General features: G+C 34.6%; 1 protein-coding gene across 1 annotated transcript; it reads right to left on the bottom strand.

Annotated features, from left to right (window-relative positions):
* On the bottom strand, positions 1 to 5,500 carry LOC132036975 (peroxidase 72-like). Its single transcript, XM_059427399.1, has 4 exons — positions 5,225 to 5,500; positions 3,727 to 3,918; positions 1,197 to 1,362; positions 1 to 593 (listed from the first exon to the last, which is right to left on the bottom strand). Exons 1-4 carry the CDS (start codon positions 5,453 to 5,455, stop codon positions 181 to 183), a joined length of 1,002 nt encoding a protein of 333 aa, XP_059283382.1. The 5' UTR covers positions 5,456 to 5,500; the 3' UTR covers positions 1 to 180.
* Between the last annotated feature and the right edge of the window lie 6,750 nt (positions 5,501 to 12,250).

The raw sequence follows: 12,250 nt of genomic DNA, 5'->3' as shown, positions 1-12,250 counted from the left end.
TTTAGCACACTATGACAAGGACAACCCACGATGAACTTGCTATGTGAGGATGAATACAAACTGACGATTAAAAAGAGAAAAAAAACAAAGAAGCTGAGAATAATGTTAAAAGAAATACATAAAAATACATCAAATAGCGGCACACTAATTATTAATATGTTGCTATTGAAGGCTGCAGTTTTAAGAGTTTATCTTCCTGCAGTTCTTCCTGATTTCGCCCCTATCTGCAGTTAAAGGTGAGATATTTCCCATTTTCACTATAGACCTCGCGAACTGCTCGAAGAAAATCTCATTATTATTTGCATACACGTTCACCAAAGCTAATGACATCGGATTCATTGTTGCAAGTACTTGATCTGAATTCAACAAGCCCCTTGACGCCAACAAGTTCTTGAAGTAGCTGTTATCAAATTTTGTTGGGGAGACATAGTCCAAGAAAAATAAGTTTCCGTCACTCCCAGATCTTGGACACCTAGTACGCAATTGTGCAGCATATGATTGGTCCAATGTATAATCTGGTAAATTATTTCCATATTGATTGTAAAGTCTTTGCCTGAAGCTGGTGCATCTTGCATTTCCAATTGTGTGTGCCCCTGCATAGCAATTGTTCCAGTATTAGCTACACATATTTAAGTGTGATATTAGTCTAGGGGAAAAAAATAGCAAGAAGGATTTAACTTGTAAGCATGATATCCGTAAAGAATTTTCACGTTCAGCGTATTTTAACCTACTGTGAGAGGTTTTCTTATCTACCTTATTTTTCAGGTTATTTATCCCAATTTTTTGGAAGGGTAGTTACCTGCAGAAGCGAATGCAGGATTTAAATTCGATGAGATCACTTTTTATGTTCTCACCATGAAATCATTGTACTTCTGTAGTTATGGGTTCAAAAATGTAATATTTATTGAAATTTTAGTGATATTTACAGACAGAAATATATAAAAAATATTGAGTTCAGTTGAACCTCTTGCATCACCCTAATTACCTATAGTTATATATTAGGTAAGCCATAAGCTAGTAATGTAGAAAAAATTCATATTATCGGTGCATATAAGTTAAACTCAATTGAAAAAATATCTATGTAAAAGCTTATAAGTGGGGGTTGGGTTTGCGTGGTGGTGGGGGGGGGGGAGGGTGCGGAATAAAAACGAGGGATTCAAGGGTGGTTAAAGAATATTAGTAGGAGTAACTTTTACCAAGTAAAGTAACAAGGTCAACAAGATCAAGCCCTTGTGACAAGAACTTTGTGAGAATGGTGTTAAATGTGTTGTTTGGAGCAGGAATGTTGTTGTTGGAGTCACTTAAACTGGCATCTCTAGAGTCTCTTCTTCCCAATGGAACCTCCCAGGTTGGTCCACCAGCCTGCATAAAGAGTAAGTTAGAGGTGTTCACGGTTTGGTTAAATATCGAACTAAACCGTAAACTGAACCAAATCGATTAAATAAATTGATAGTTGTTTGGGCTTGGTTTGATTTTATTAAAAAGGCTTAAGTGACTAAAAACGCAAACTTGTACTTAGGGTGCAACTTTAGTCCCCTAAACTATTCTTTGCCCCAAGACACCCCTAAACTTGGCAAAATGGGTTTTAATTCATCCCCAGGCGCACGTGGCACAACAAGTGTAGTCACACGCCAACAGGCGCGTGACAGGTGCCACGTTAGCTTTAAAAAAAAAAAAAAAAAATCAATTTTGGAAAATTCATAAAAAAAGTATAAATTTTTAAAATCAGAAAAAACTAATTTTTTTTAAAATGTGGAAAACATATTTTTTTTAAAAATAAATCTGGACTGAATTTTTTATTAAAAAATCTGAAACTTCTTAAATCTTGAAAACTGAGAGAGCCGTTATTTTAAAAAAAAAAAAAAAAAAAAAAAGGGGGAAAATTTATTTTTTTAATTTAAAAACTTGGACTTTTTAACAATCTGGAAAACTAAATAAACTCATTTTTCTAAAAAATAATCGAAAAATTGAATTTTTGGTTAAAAACACGAACTTTTTTAAAATGCGGGATCTTGATTTTTTTAAGAATAAAATGGAAAAGCTGATAATTTTTTTCTAGATTTAAAAACTAATCTAATTTTCGGGATTAATTTTTTTAAAAAAAATGGGTTTTCTACATTTTAAAAAAAATCGGTTTTTCCGATTCTTTTAAAGAAGTGTCTTAAAAGAATCATGAAAATACGGATTTTTTTAGGACACTTTTAAAAAAATATCAAGTTTTCATTTTTTATAAAAAAAAATCTATTTTTACGGATATTTTTAATTAAACCTTTGTAGTTTTTCAATTTTTTCTTTAAATCAAATATTAGATTTAAAATAAATATTTCATTGTTCAGATTTTTTATTAAAAAAAATCGTTTTACATTTTTTTCAAAACAATTTATCTATGTGGAGGACACATAGGATGAAAATGCCATGTGGCATTAATGTTTTACATGGAGGCCACATAAGCCTTATTTCACAGAGAGTGGACAGTGGCTACACTCACTAAAGTCATGAGCTCAGGGGTGTAATAAAACCCATTTAGCCGAGTTTAGGGGTGTCTTGAAGTCCATCAATAGTTTCGGGACTAAAGTTGCAAAACGTCAGAAAGTCCAGGAGCGTTTTAGTTACTTAAGCCTATTAAAAACAAACCGAAGAAAAAATCGAACCAAACTGACAAAATAATATACAATTTTTTTATAACTATATGTACACAATATACTCCCTCCGTTTCAATTTATATGAACCCATTTGACTGGGCACGACATTTAAGAAAGAGGAAAGACTTTTGAAACTTGTGGTTCAAAATAAGCCTTGAAAATTTGTGTGGCTGTAAATCATTCATAAAGTGAATTTGTTTCCAAATTAGGAAAGAGGTCATTCATTTTGGCACGAACTAAAATGGAAATAGGTTCAAACAAATTGAAACAGAGGGAGTATTAATTTTTATGAATAATTTTAAATACTTTGTTTACTTTTTCATCAAAATATTCTTTATTTTTGTTAGGCTATTGAACTTGATATATTAAGCCCATTTCTTAAAAGAAAATCATGAATCCAAACTCATTTATTCAAAGAAACAACTATGAGATTTACCTGAAAAAAGTTGTATTTTTTATAGACTTTATTCACTTGATTAAAACTTATAAACCTTAAGACATTTTCTCCATAATCCATTAAAATTATAGCTCCCACAATAAAAGGGTAATGACGGATTAATTATAACTTATAATTTGGAAAAGGATGGAAAAGTCTTTCCTAATTGTAGGGAAAAAAATGAAAGAGAGAAATACCATTAAAAATGAAAAACCTAGCAAAACCGAACCACCGAGCGAAACCGAACCAAACCGACAACAATCAAACCGATGGATATGTATTATATTTGGTTTGGTTTTATTAATTAACAAATCGATTAAATTAGTTTGGTTTTGGATTTTTAATTTTATAGGTACTGAACTTACCACAACCCATAACTCGTCTTAATTATTGGGTTTGCAATTATCTATTTATATATATTTAATTAAGTTTTTAATACAAGTACAGAGTTTAATCAAAAACTTCTGAGTTCGTTCGAACCCCTAGAGCCTCTTGCTCTGGCCCTTTCTTATCAGTACATTCAACTTAAATTCTCTAAGATAAGCTCGATCAATTTTATTAATAGCTCGATCAATTTTATTAATCTTCCTAGTAGGGCTACTTTAATCAACTGTATTTGCAAGGCTTAAAATTTGTAGTAGTACTTACTAAAACAGTAGAATCCCTTGCAACAAGTGCCAAGATATCAGCACACGAGACAGTTTTAGGGCATTCTTTTTCAAGTGCAGATTTAATCTCATCAATTACTTCAAATCCACGTGCTGAGTTCCTATTGGCGTTTGATGTCTTTTCACTTACTATGGTTCCACTGCTGTCCAGAAGCAACGATGCATCACAACCCTGCATGATTAAAGTATGAAAAATTAGTTAGCTCTCATTTTGATCCACATTTGCCATCACACTAAAAGATAATTTTGTCAAGAAAATTCAATATTTCAGGTCAGTAAAAAAAGTTATTTTAATTTTATCCTATTCATACAATATACTCCCTCCGTCTCAAATTTTTTTATTTTAGTTTGACTTGACACAGAGTTTAAGAAACAAAAGTAAGACTTTTGAAATTGAATATGTGGTCCAAAATAAGTCTTAAATATTTGTGTGGCTGTAAATCATCTCATATAGTTAAATTGTTTTTAAATATAGAAATGTGCTAATCTTTTTTGGACAAACTAATAAGGAAAGTAAGACAATCATTTTCGGACGGATGGAGTAATTTTTTTTTGAAGTATTCAATTGAACCCTTCCGGACTAGGCAGCTCCGTCTCTGCTCACGACCCACTTTATATACAAGTAATGAATATGCACCAACCAAGGCCGACCGCAAAGTAAGGCAAATGAAGCTTTAGCTTTCCCTTACGCCCCCAAATATTAAAGGCCTTGTAATCGTAAATATGAAGTATTATATTATTGTATATATAGCATATAATTTATATAATTATTATCAACAAAAAAAATTCAAATGTTAATATTCTTTTAATTTGCTCGAAGTCGTGCAATTGAACGAGTAAATAACGATAAATTTTCTCTCTCATTAAATTAAATAGTATATTTACCTTCTCATCAATTCTATAATTTTCTTCCTTTATTACTCTTTTTTTTGTCTTTCACGTTTTCAACGATTTCATTTTTCATTATTTCAACTTAACTAGTTTCTTTGAATTAGCTAGCTATTTATTTTTGTCATATTTGATTGATCCATACATCAGAAAGCAAGTTCTTTTGTATCTCATTTTTATGTAAGGAATCCCCGAGGGCAAGTGGCACAAAGTTCGAAATTCGGTGAATAATAGGTTCACCCCTCTACTCTTTTCCACTTTAATATGATGCTTTTGTATACGAGTGAGTTCAAAACTGCTCCGTGTGTCTAGGTCATACATCAAAGCTCTACATTCTTGCCACTAGATTGAAATCATGTGAGCTTCTTTTGCATCTCAATATTATATGAATTTTTTTGTTTTAAAAAAAAAGTTTAAGGGCTTTTTAATATATTTTGCTTTAAGCCACCAATCCGTTGAGCCGCCCCGTATACTTAATAATGACAAAAAATTTACTTCGATAAATAATTGAGAATTCATATGCATACAATATTCTTCGCATCATTAAACTAATTGACATCAATCTTAAATTTGTATTAGCTATGATTTACCTTGACAAAGCAATCATGGAAATGTAGCCTTAGCAAAGAGGCAGCCATGCCTCCTTCTCTGGCTACGGCCTTGGCTACAACAGACTTCACTATTTCTTTAGCTTTTGGACATGAGCGGTCGTAAAATTGTGGATCTAAGTAACCATAATTATTGGCCTTGCTAGATAAACATAATATTGGTGAAAAATTAAGGAGATATATAACCAAGAAGAAGCTCAATATTTTAGCCATTATGAGTGCAAGTTCTAGCAAGGACTTGTTATAGAAGAGATTTTAATAGTGTAAGAAGGCTGGCTTGTTGTGATGAGATTGAGAATAAGTTCATGAGTATTTATAGTGTTAAATGACTAACTAGATGGAGTTGGTACATAGTTAGTTAGGATTATAAGAAAATTTAATTTCCACACCATTTTGCCTAGTGAAACAGAACTTGTGCTTTTACAAGTAATGATGTTTGATCCGTCTTTATCCAGCTATCTAATTTTCAAATTTTGTTAACTCCTTTTTAATGCATTCCAGATAACCATTACGACTTCTTTTCTAACTGATTAGTTCATAACTTTTTTGTGCCATTTTTTGAGCTTCTGGAGAGTTAACCAATGTTACTAGGTTTACCTCTAAATATAATACACACAGAGATAAAGAAAGGATATATTTAAGTAACGGATATATTTAGATCATATATGTATATATATATATAAGAATTAGGGTTACCAAATCGATAATCCGAGTCAAACCGAGAAAAAAAAACCTGCCTAGTAGTTTGGCATTGAAAAAAAAATCCGACCATAATTGAAAGAAAAAAAACCCCGACCGCAATTTATAATTATTTCTTAAATTTTTCATAGTTTTTGTCTTTCAACATATTATTCCAAGCTTGGACTTAGAATTTTGAATGGTCCGATAAGTTTTAAAGCCCATAGATGTTGGTAACTCAAATAAAGTTCAAACCAAAATAAAACCAATATTAATGCTAACAAAAGAAATTCAATTATATCACTAGGAATGATAATAATTATCACGACCCAACTAGTGGATTGAGCAGGCACCCACACTAACCCCCCTGGTAGGCGAACCCTTCCCTTATTCAATATCCATTCCAAACATAAGAAAAGTAAATAAAATGATTAAGCAATCTCAAAATATAAATAAATTACTAAAGCAGAATACTAATACATCCTCCCCGGAATCTGCCTGGTTTGAACAGTACAAGAGCTACTAATACATAAGTCTGAAATACAAATACTGCCTCAGAATGTGAAATAAAGAGAAGTAATATAGAAGAATCTCCGGGCAGCGGAATCCATCAAATGCTCACCCCGGAAACTCTATAATCTAAGCTCGGGGTCACTCCCGAGGGGCGAAGGAGGAACCTGCCACTTACTCTTCATTCAGAAAAAGAATGCAGCAAGGTAGTATTAGTACAAATACCATGTACCGGTAGGTATCATAGGCCGACAATAATTAGATAACATATATAAGAAGAAAGAAATCGAAAGATAGACATGCAACATCAAGTAAAAATTATAACACAATCCAAGATCAAGAATAATACTCATAATATAAGTGCCACAGCAAAATCAACTATATAGATGAATGAAGTAAATGAGTGCACATGCAATGTAATGAGATAAACTGGCAAACTGTCTGTTGCCATACACACATGCTACGGACTGATATCCTCCACATCTCGATAGTCATGACCCATGGGGGACCCTCGAAGTCCATGTACTAGTCACTCCGCATAAAGCCGTAAATGACTTCCACAATAACAAGGCACTCCGCACACAACCCAGAGATAGCTTCTATAACCAAAAAAAAAAAAAAATAGTCCATAATCTCCTGCTCCGGTCACAAACTAGCATATTTTCTTTCTCACTTATCATCATCAATACCAAATCACAGTTCATATCAATGTATCATGCAAATGTGTATGAATGTTATATAGGATATCAATGTTGAATGTAAATCAAAAATCAAGATCTCAATCGTGCCTCTACATGGGCACATAACAAAATGCCATTCTTAAATCATTATTCCTTCCTTTATCGATGATAAGTGACAAGATAAGTGAGAAATGAATGCATCACAAACACAACATAGTAAGTGGGCAACAAGCTCAACACTTGAGACGTAGCAATAAGCCAAATCACAATAATAAGGTGAAATGACCGGTTTGGTCGTTAAGGATATTTTGACCCGTTGACCTTTTCTAAAGCTTTATTAGTGCATATTTGACCCGCAAGGACAGTTGGAATGCTTCCTGAGGTCATTGGACATGATTTGGGTGAGATTTGAAAAAAAAATTGACTTAAAGCAAAAAATAGTTGACTCAAAGTTGACTTTTAGGTAAACAGACCTTTTTTTTGTGAATTCGTCGATTCTGAAAGGTCCGGATGGTCATTTAGAACTTGGGTGTATATTTGGTTCGGTTTCCAATGCACTCGGGTGTTTTTTGGGACTTGAGTTGGGAAGTTGAATTTGGGGTTTTGGGGAGTTAACTTGATCAACGAGACCTCCGTTGAGAATTTTGAGGCCATGAGTGCGTTCTTAGCCCGTTTTTATGTATATCTGCATATTTGGTTTGTGTTCGAGAGGTTCCGGGGGTCGGTTTCAAGTTTGGAAGACACCAGAATTTTGACCACTTTGGAGCGGAAGAGGTGGCACGGAAGCGGTGATCGAAAATGGTGGCCTGACTGCTAAAGCAGTGGCCTGCCCGCGAAAGCGGCCGACGGACCAGATTTTTATTTAAATGCCTTATGAAAACCCTTCTTCCTCCCATTTCTAAATTACATTCCTTAGCATTTTGTAGGCGATTTGAGGAGGCTTTGGTCAAATTTTCATGAGGGTAAGTTCCCTAATCTTAATATCTTTCATTTACCTTCCCTTAGTAAGAATCCATAGTAGGAAATCTTTAGAACTTGAAGGATAAAATGGGGTTTTTATGTTTCTTCTCTAAATGGATTTTAGTCTTCAAAAGTGAGAATCCTTGTGGGTTTAACTTCTTTAAGCATGAAAGTTGTTGAGATAATGATTAATAGACTTGAATCACCCATTACTTGTTGATGAATTTAAGAGGGAAGATGAGTTTTATGATAATTTCTTAAAATGGGTTCTAGAATTCCTAAGTACAAAATGATTATGAAAATGGCTAATGTAACCATAGGATTGAATGAAATCATTGTTGATAAGCTTATATCTTCCATTGTAAGTGATAAACTTGTAGATTTAAGGTTAGGGTTTATACCCAAATTTGGGGGTTTCTTCTAGAATCCGAATTTCTCTAATCTATGAGTTTAATTAGTTAATTGTTGATGGAAATTGATCACCTAGAGTGCTAATTACATATTGAGAATTATAAATTCCTAATTTCATCTTGTTAGTTCATAAATCCAATTCCTTGGGTTAAGATTTGGGGGCTAAATAGGAGTTTGGTTATTTGGGTGTCTTCTTCTTGATTCTAATTCCTTATTCGGATATGGCAAGACTTCCATTACTTTGAGGCGCAACGAAAGGGAAAGGCGCACGATTGACACTTCGAGCTTGCTGTTCGGCCTTCTAGGTAGGTTACGGTTTACCTTATGGTGAGACTTCGATTAGCGAAGCCGGTTAAGATGATATTGTCAGAGAATGCATATTAACCTTCGGGTATGAAGTTGGGTTGGATATTGCTTTAGGTTGGGCCTTGTTGAATGATTTGGGGGCTAGCCACCCCATTGTATTGTTGACTTATCTTAATCTATTTACTTATTAGCTCGTTGCCACATTGATACATTGGGTATTGGTGATTAGTGATATATCATGATTATGATATTGCAGTACTTTACTTTGATTTGATATTAAGATGAGAATTATGATTCCATTGTGGCTTATTGTGTAGCCTGATTTATTGATGCTACTTGTGTGCCATGTGTGGTACTGTTTGGGATTGAATTGGTTGCTGATATTACATTGCATCGTATTCATACTCACTTTCATGATATATTGATATTGTATTGTTATGGTACTGAGGATGGAAAGTGAGAAGGAAATAAAGATTCATTGAAACGCATTATATATCGAGTCATCTCTGGGCTATGTGCGAAATGACAGATACGAAGCGTGTAGGTGGGAAGGAGTCATCTCTGGGCAGTGTGCGGAATGACTGGTACATGGACTTCGCGGATCCCCTATGGATTGTGCTGCCGAGATGTGATTTACCATCGGTCGGAGTGAATGTACGGTGCATATGCATTGCATTCATCATTCATACATTATTGTATTGAATTGTACCTCTTGGTTTTCTGTGATATTATTGTGAAATACTGGTTCATAATGTTATACTGAGACTTGGCACAGTTGGGTTTAGATGCTATAACATAGATGATGACTTGTTGTGATATGATTGTGATATACTGGTTCGGAATGGTTATACCGATCCTTGGCACAGTTAGGTTTAAATGCTATAACATAGGTGATGACTTGTACTGTGGTATGGATTCGTGTTGACTTGTACCTTGTTGTTTTACTTGTTTATCTTGCTTTGTTGTCTTTATATACGTTAGCTAGTCTTAGTCGGCCTATGATACCAAGCAATACTTGTTGTTTGTATTGATCTGCACTTGGTGCATTCTTTTATGAATACAGAGTACCAGGTTAGATCTACCTCTACCCCTCGTGGATGATACTCGAGGATTGCTGATTCGAGTCTCTTCAGGGTGAGCATGAGGACGTTCATTGCCCGAAGACTCTTATATTACTTATGTCTTACTTTTCATTCCAAGACATGATTTGAGATTGTTTATGTATCATTATCACTATTCAGACTTGTAGTATTTGACTTAGATGCCCTTGTATGACCAGACCAGATACTAGGGTAGATTTCATTTACTTCCGTACTTATTTATATTATATCTGTGAGACTTACTTTATTTTACTTTCTTTCGCTATTTCTATTATTTGTTGAATGTTGGGTTAAGGGTTCGCCTACCGAGGTGGGAAAGGTAGGTGCCCGCACGACTTAGTGAAATTGGGTCGTGACACAAGGCGACAAACCGATAAGTAATCAACAATACCAACCTAAGAGTATCCATCCCAACTTCTGCAAGTATATCAAGTGTATCGCACAAAGCACATATGATGATATTAGCAACAGTCCATCATGCACAGAAAAGAAAAGTCCAGCCCATATTGTACAAAATAAAAGAAGGAAGTTTGAGCCCATAAGCCCAATTTTAAAAACTGGGATGACGAGAGATGAAGACAAGTTCTCGGTAAATATAGAGAAAGCACAATAGTCATGGAAACAAAGAAGTGAGAACAAATCACCATTTCTATAGCAAAGAAATAAGAATAAATCACCATTTCTATAGCAAAGAAATACCAATCCTAAGTCCACATAGGGGATATACCATACTTATACTGTATATAGAAGTGTTTATTGTTACACTTCGGCAATCTCATGTCGTTGCGTCGTGAATAGACTAACGTCAATTAAGCCGGACACGAGACCCTCATGACTTCAAGAGGGTAATTGGCAGCCTTAATGTATATGCGATAAGATTTCTATGTCGTAGGACTTGGTGAAACTAGGTTCGTCAACGGAAGCGGAGTATAAGTTATGTTTGGGAAGGATTCCATGGGTGTTGAATTAATGAATATTTAGCAAGGTCTTGAGGACGAGTTATAATGTCCGTTGGATCGTTAAGGATGTGTTACACAAGTACCAAGAAGGTTCCATAAGGATTCGAGATCAAACGAAGCAACGAGAACGAAATCGAAAAAAAACTGGGGATTATACGATCATATATACGGACCGTATATTTTATACGGCCCGTATACCTAACCGTAGAACCCTTCCAGTGAAGGGTGGTTTTCTGGAAGAAACATACGGTCCAATATACGGACAGTATAAATTGTACGGTCCGTATAGTGAACCGTAGGTTTCGGGTCGGGTCCGAACTTCATTTTTATATATGCACGGTTTTCTCTTCTTTTTCTCACTTCTCACTTCTCTAACCTTCCAAGAACCTCTATAAACCTCTCCATATCACCCTAATACACATCCAAAAAGGGAAATCAAGGATCAAACATCAAAAGTTGGTAGAATCAAGAGTGTGAATGCTTCCTAAGGGTTGATAAAGATGAGTATCACTTTGGTATTAGAGTTAAGTTCTTCTCAAGTGGAGTACTTGCATTCAAAGGTCATCTCTACATAATCAAAGGTGAGTTTTACAATTGTTAATGCTAGTAATAGCGTTGAGTAGCTGAAGAACTTGAAGTAGGAGCAAATATGGGATATGAATTCGAATATGCAAATAATGGTATGTTGGATTGAAAAGTAGTTTGAGTTATGATTCATGGTATAATATGAGTGTAATCTTGTCATGAATGGTACTAATGATGTTGAGGAAGTATTATGTGAAAGATAAGCATGATGTTGTATTATAGTTGTGGTTGAGGAGAATCTTAGGGGTGAATTTGGAAATTGAATGACGTCTAGCCAAAGGAAATTATGTGTTATGGTATTGTGGGCGTTGCTATGATGTTAGGAGCTGTTTTATTATTTGAAGGAAAGTTTTTGGAACAAACGAAATACTGCCCAATTCTCGTTAGCCTTATTCGCTTTAGTTCAGGTCTAAGTATACCTTCAACAACCTAACCTTCGTACGAACCCTTTGTATGTAGAATTGTAAGCCGGAAGGAGAGCTCTTAGTTGACATCGTTAAGGAGGTACAAGGTATGTAAAGCTATCCCTTTTTTTTTCAAGGCATGATTCCTATGTTTGGTCCATAATCTTCTTACTCCTAGAAATGTCAGAAGTCCACAGTTTCTAAAGAATCTTACGATGACTCCAATCCTATAGATTTTCAAGCCTAAGTTTCTAAATGATTTCATGATGTGACTGAGTGAGCTATAAAGCATATGGCCTCGCCCTTATGTCTGAGTGAGCTATATAACATATGGCCCCCTACCATGTCATGGTTCATTCAAGGTGAGACCCAATGTTGATAATGACGTCATAATGTACCGAGGTTTACGACCTTA

The sequence above is a fragment of the Lycium ferocissimum genome, chromosome 11 (genome assembly GCF_029784015.1).
Source record: "Lycium ferocissimum isolate CSIRO_LF1 chromosome 11, AGI_CSIRO_Lferr_CH_V1, whole genome shotgun sequence".
Taxonomy (NCBI): domain Eukaryota; kingdom Viridiplantae; phylum Streptophyta; class Magnoliopsida; order Solanales; family Solanaceae; genus Lycium; species Lycium ferocissimum.
Note: the sequence above shows the minus strand (reverse complement) of the source record. Positions and strands in the feature narration are given on the sequence as shown.

What these genes read in the sequence shown, in the direction of transcription:
- LOC132036975 (XM_059427399.1), bottom strand. Translation starts at nt 5,455, where the DNA reads ATGGCTAAAATATTGAGCTTCTTCTTGGTTATATATCTCCTTAATTTT. An exon ending in CAAGGGATTCTACTGTTTTA is followed by an intron (nt 1,363 to 3,726) that starts GTAAGTACTACT and finishes CTCTTTATGCAG; the next exon opens with GCTGGTGGACCAACCTGGGA. An exon ending in TGACCTTGTTACTTTACTTG is followed by an intron (nt 594 to 1,196) that starts GTAAAAGTTACT and finishes ATTGCTATGCAG; the next exon opens with GGGCACACACAATTGGAAAT.